This window comes from Rutilus rutilus, assembly GCF_951802725.1.
Source record: "Rutilus rutilus genome assembly, chromosome: 6".
In the NCBI taxonomy this organism is placed as follows: domain Eukaryota; kingdom Metazoa; phylum Chordata; class Actinopteri; order Cypriniformes; family Leuciscidae; genus Rutilus; species Rutilus rutilus.
This window is the reverse complement of record NC_140214.1, coordinates 12,811,316-12,818,081: the sequence shown is the minus strand read 5'-3', so window position 1 is coordinate 12,818,081 and position 6,766 is coordinate 12,811,316. Positions and strand designations below refer to the sequence as shown.

Here is a 6,766-nt window from a genome sequence, read left to right as displayed (position 1 = left end):
TGAATTTTAATCTCAGCATCAAATATTTATCACCGGAGAGCAATGAATGAGAGAGCTGGTGACCTGACATGTCTTTTGTCGGTTTCTCCTCTCTCCGTCTCTCCAGATTCATCATTTGAGGTATTAATTTGTTAACCTCCCACTGGGTCATTATGAAGGAATCAAAATGAGAGAAGCTTACATCCACCCACGTACGGTAATTATTCAGACTGAGAGCAAACATGTGAAAAGATTGAAGTGCACGAGCAGAAAGTCCCACTCGCTCTGGCAGACGAGAGCAGGCGTACAATATGATTCACGTGTGTTGCAGAGCAGAGTGCGGGGGAGAGCGGAGACAGAGACAGAAAGAAAGGTCTCAATAAAAAGAGAAAAGTGGAGGTATTGAAAGGGAGAGTAAAGGTGTTGCATCAATGATTAACTCAACTGTGCTGTGCGTACAGATGGAGCCAGACTACTGTTTACTCAGCGTCAGTTTACACACTAATGCACACCTCAATGTTCAGTGGACATCAACATCATCTTCATTCACATTTATCACTTCTATAAGTGAACAACTGTTAATGTTTTTATAGTCAAGTTAAAGGGGTCATATATTTATTTTTGTACAAGCTAATATGATTCTTTAGGGTCTAAATTAAAAGTCTGTAATATACTTTAATTAAAAATTTTCATTAGTATTGTAAGAAAACACTCCGTTTAAGTGCATGTGTCTTTAAATGATAATGAGCTTTGCTCACCCCGCCCCTCTGTTCTGTGCGTACACCGTTTGTAACACAATGACGCGTTGTTCATTATAAACGTGGGATTATGAATTATATTGAGAACGTCGTACATAGAAAACATGCCGTAATGTACCCTGAGTGTAAACAGCCGCATTCATCGTGAAGCGTGCAGCAAGCGATATGCAAAGATTAATATAAATATTAATATAAAGGTTAATAAAACGTTACACTCACTTCAGTTATTCTGGAGGTGCAGCAGGAACACGAATAGTTGGTACCGATCCCTTTTTGAGGAGCAGCTTCTTAGCAAAACCAGCTTTATAACATTACTGAGCCTTGTTTGTAAAGCAGTCTGGTGTGTGAAATGATTCGCGCAAACATGAAAGCATTGACGTTGATCGTGGGGAATATTCCCTTCGAAAACAAACTCAGCCACTGCGTCTTCAGCGGTTCGGACTTAGGAACATCAAAATGACTGCTGTGTTCCTTATTACACCCAAGAACAGAACACCACAATCGCTTAGACGCCATTCTGCTCATAGACAGTGCCCCAGCGTATCAACAACGGCGGACTATGATTGACAGCTCGTTCACGAGCGAGGGCGGGTCTGTGTTGAAACGCTGCTGTCAATCAACAATCGTGGGAGGGGCGTCCGACCGCGTGACGTCACAAAATCGAACGGCTTGATTTGAGATGGGGGAAAACATATAAGAAGATAAAAAAAAAACACTGGATGGATTTTTATCATTTTATGATGGTTGTGTACAGGCACTGCCAACACATATTTCAGTACAATCAACTTGTAAAAGTGCATGTACCATTATATGACCCCTTTAAATATTAATTATCTAGCTTCATATAAGCACCACATCTGTATGATGACATAATGTGTTATCCATCTACATCTATCCATCAAATTATCTGTCCATCTGTATCCATCTATCTGCATGTGTGCTTCCATCCATCCATTCAATTATCTATCAAATCGATTAGTCATCCATCCATCCACTATCTATCCATCCAATTATCTATATGTATGTAGGCTATGTATGTATCTATCCATCTATGTATGTCCTTCCAATTTTTTTTTCTATCTGCATGTGTGTTTCCATTCATCCATCCATCCATCAAATCTAATCATCTAGTCAAGGCAAAAATTATTCAGACACCAGATATAATTTTTTATATATTTATACTAGTGGGTGCAGGACACTAGTTCTTTTATGTAAGTGTGGATAGCAAAATAAAGTAAACTGTGACATATTATACCCAAATATTCTTCACATAGTGGACTACCAGGTACAATTTATAAAACTTTGAGACCAAAAATTATTCAGACACTTTGAGACTATGAGACTACAGTATGTTTTGCTTAAGTGTTTTTTTTTTTCTTTAAATGCTAATGCGATCTTTATACACCACAGACTGAACAAAATTAAGCATTGCTTGGTAATTGGTTGACCTAAATTGGCTTCATCTAATTCTGTACTTAAATTAGACAGCTGACAGCTATTCAACCTAATTAATTTGTGAGACAATCTAACAGAAGGATAGCCAAAACCATATTTGATAACTCATGTCATATTTTAGTACCATTTTTTAAACTATAGCGAATAAACTATGGTAATGTGAGAAATGTTGAAGGCGTCTGAATACATTTTGGTCTGACTGTATATGTATGTATGTATGTGTATATCCATCCATCTGTCTGTCCGTATGTCTGTCCTTCCAACAATCTGTCCATCTGTATCTATCTGCATGTGTGTTTCTATCCATCCATCCTACTAGTCATCTATGAGTCCATATATTAATCAATACATTTATCAATCCATCTGCCCATAAATCAGTCCATCCATTCATCTTTCTACAGATCCATCTGACAATGCACGCATCTTTCTACCCACATACATACCCATCTATCTACCTATTGTACCATTCATGTCAGTCTGTCTACTATCCATGAAAACTTCTCACTAAATAAAGAATACTAACAAAGAAAATCATGTTGTCAAGGTGTTGAGAGTGCAGTTCAGGAATGTATGATAAAATACAGCAAAAAAAAAAAAAAAAAAACTTAAAAGCCACAGGGTTGCTTAGATATTAAGCCTGGTGCAATTTCCTGGATATACAGGATAAATGATTTATCAGCCGACAGAAAAAGAGCTTGCTCACAACAGACAGCTTGCACCTTGCATGAGATGTTTTCTAAAATTACACACACCATGTCTCACAATTGTATCAAAGATATGCAGGATTTAGATTTACAGAATGCAGATTCACATGACACAACCTCTATATATTTGACAATAGCGTGTTACACTCAAAGGCACACATACAAGCAAGATGAAGTAAATATATGATCTTTGCATTAACTCTCCCCGTTGATGTTTAGATTCCCGTATTGAGATGTTTTCTAGGTCACGGAAGCTGTGCATGTTAATTTGTTCTTTTGCTCAGAGGGGAAAATTCTCACCACTAAATGGGTCATGGTAAAGAAGAGGTTTAGCTAATCCTCACATTGCATAATAAACAACTTCCCCTGTAAACACATTTGGTTGCTCAAGATAAGGCGCAAATTGATGTCTTCAATTTCAAATTGGCTAAATCATACATGTAATCATGTAATACCATCAGATAAAATAAATAATCTCAAAGATCTAACAAAAGATTCAAAATAGATGACGAGATAACATGCATTTCGTTGTTAGCCATAAAGGGGATGTAAAATGAACAGAATAGAATAGAATAGATTAGAACAGAAACTATGTGTTTTTTTCCTAGATATTCAACACACATGATGTTAAGTAGCATCATCAGGCACAACAAATTCAGTCAAACTGTAAAATGTATTACAAAAACTAGCATTTGCACAGCAGCTTCTCACATGGGACATGCGTAATTGCTCAAGATACCAAGCAGAAACAGTCTCAGATCACTCTGCACATCTGTGGTTGGGACTTGCTTTGTAAGCAATGTAATATCGGCATTATTGGCTTTCCTGTCCTCATTTTCCGCGGTTGCCGTCCCCATTTTGGAGACTGTATCTGATTTGTGATTCTACAATACACGTGCAGATCTTATCACTCACAAATATATAAGGCCCTGCACTGCCATAGCAAACATCTCTGTCTGAAACGCGCTTCATAATGTCTCTGGTCAGCATCACTCTCATCAGCATTCTTCTGAGCCTGTTTCCTCACACTCCAGCAGCATGTAAGTTTCTTATGGATACAAATGAGGTCTTACTGCATTTTTTGCTGTTTTTTTGCATTGCTGTGGATTCAGCTGATTTTTCTGATGCCTTTTAATGGGGATTATGTAAGAAACGGACCTACTTTATGTGGGTTTATGACTATGACTGTAAGAAAGATGCTTTATGTCACGTCAGATGGGCCGCTGAACTATGCCTGCTGTGTGAAATACACTCGAAATCCTCTGCCCTTCGGTGTGATCAAGGGCTTCATCGAGCAGAGCTCCCGCGAGGTGTGTCGCATAGATGCCATCATGTGAGTCACTGTGATCTGACCTCAGAGATGAGTCAGGGTTCACCCACTTACCCACTCAATGTGGTTACACCAAAATAGGTGTTAATTTAACCATACATTTAAATATGAGAGCACACAGCCGATACAAAACCCCCCCAAAAAACACAGCATTAACACAGGACATACAGTCTGATACACTGAAAAATCTGACTTTATATTTAATAATAATAATAAAAATATATATTTTAAAGATGTTAAAAGTGGGTGTTATTATAACGTATTATATTATAAATTATAACGTAAAATGAGAAAAATATACACTACCGTAAAAGTTTGGGGTCTGTAAGATTTTTCACTAACGCTCACTGCAGTTATTTGATTAAAAATCAGTTGAAAAAACAGCAATGTTCTGAAATATTATTACAATTTAAAATAAATAAGTTTCTGTAATGGCAAATCAGATTTTACAGCATCATTACTCCAGTCTTCAGTGTGATCCTTCAGAACTCATTCTAATATGCTGATTTGATGTATGTTGAAGATTGCTTTGATAAATATAAAGTTCAAAAGAACAGCATTTATTTGAAATACAAACATTTTAGTACATAAATGTCTTACTATCACTTTTGATCAATGTAATGCGGTAGTGCATAGATTCAGTATTATTTCTAGGTCACTAATTTTATACAAAATAGTTTGTAAAATAAGACGTTCTCGCTTCCGTTCAAGCAAGATGCTCTTTGAGTCTTTCTCAAATCATGCTGGAGATCAAGTTTTACGCAAACTTGTTGTGGAGTACATGCGGCTCAGGTGCTGCTTCCATTAACACAATGGCAGTTTTTTTTTTTTTTTTTTTTTTGTGGTGGTTGAGGAGAGACCCCCCTTCCATGTAAAGCGCTTTGAGTATCAAGAAAAGTGCTATATAAATGTAACAAATTATTATTACGTTTTTAAATCAACTTTTCACTCAATTTAAGTTGATATATTTGAAAAATAATTATGAGTAAAATCTATGAATAAACATTAAATGTACTATTTAATACACAATTGTTCAAAAGTTCTGAGTTCATTTAGATTTTATTGTTTTATTGTAAGTCTCTTAATCATATAAAATCTGCATTTATGTTATAAAAAAAATTCAGTAATAATGTGAAAAATTATCCATTTAAAATTAAGCCATTACTCCAGTCTTCAGAATTTTTCTTATTATTAGGAATGCTGAAAACAGTTGTGCTGCTTATACATTTTTGTGGAAATCATGATACATTCAGTATATTTTGAAATATTTTGTAACATTGTAAAATGTCTTTACCTTCAAGTTTTAATCAATTTAATGAATTCTTGCTGAATAAAATTAATTTCTTAAAAAATAAAAAATACTATCCCATACTTTTGAAAAGTAGTGTACAATATATAAATTGAGTTGAAAGGCAGCTTATAAAAATGTTTAAAAAAAAAAAAGTAAAAAAATAATTTAGATGAGTTTAAGTCATGTAAAAGTATGTAGCCATGACTTGCAGCACCTTCAGAAGAAAATAAAACAGTTTTGCTATCTTTGGTCTCCAAAATCAAATTTCTTAATCTTTCTCTTCAAGTTTCTTCACCAAGAACAACAAGAAGGTGTGCGCGAGCGTTGAGGATCAGTGGGTGAAAGCAGCGCTGGCACGTCTGAGGTAAGGAGTGTGTGACATTTAAAACAAGTCACCTCATATTTGTGGCAAATGTACCATTGCAACATTCAAGGTAACATATGCGATCACTGAGCAGTAAATAGTGTCACAGACTCTTATTGATTTGTTATGATGGCCAAAATAACACTGACTTGAATTTATATTTTCTCTATAGGTCCAAATTAGCTAAATTGACAGACAAAGCTGGACTGAAAAATACAACTCCCAGAACCAACACCCACAGCCCATAAAGCGTTTGCAGATAAATAAGCATTTAGAAAATGGCGGCAGATTCTTTTAATTACAGATGATTATCCTCATACATCATACTTTGACTTCTTTTCTGACTAGTCATCCTTAAAAATGAAACTCTTGTTTTCTACATACCTATATTTTTGTACTCACTTTTGTATCACACAGAATGTATAATTCAGTCTGAGGTGTTGTACAGATGTGTCTTAAAAAAGCATTAAAAACTGAAGTTAAAAAAAAAATTCTATGTATGACACTTAAAACACAAAACCCAGTGAGAGTTAACAGAACACAGATGACAGCCATTATTATACAAAACAATCATTGTAGTTTAGAATAAACCATACCTGTAGCACATCTGTTTAAAGGGATGAGTTTCTGATACATCAGAGCACAATGTCAAAATCTCATCTCTGTCCTCGTCAATCCCAGCAGGCGTGGGTACAGGTGACCCAATTTTCATATTGTTCATCCGCTAAAAGAGAGAGACAACGAGTGAAATTAAGCTATATGAAACAAACATCTGCTAAATATTTCTTATCTGCACTTAGTAGGTTAAGACAAACGGACATAGATGTTAAAGAATTCTGCAAAAAAATAATAATGTAAAAGTTGTCGTTTAAGGTATTATTTATA

At 35.4% G+C, this 6,766-nt stretch overlaps 1 protein-coding gene across 1 annotated transcript; it reads left to right on the top strand.

Annotated features, from left to right (window-relative positions):
• Nucleotides 1–3,652: 3,652 nt before the first annotated feature.
• ccl20l (C-C motif chemokine ligand 20-like) lies at nucleotides 3,653–6,484 on the top strand. The gene is made up of 4 exons (XM_084412500.1): nucleotides 3,653–3,936; nucleotides 4,112–4,229; nucleotides 5,804–5,881; nucleotides 6,054–6,484. Exons 1-4 carry the CDS (start codon nucleotides 3,870–3,872, stop codon nucleotides 6,127–6,129), a joined length of 339 nt encoding a protein of 112 aa, XP_084268626.1. The 5' UTR covers nucleotides 3,653–3,869; the 3' UTR covers nucleotides 6,130–6,484.
• The last annotated feature ends 282 nt before the right edge of the window (nucleotides 6,485–6,766 follow it).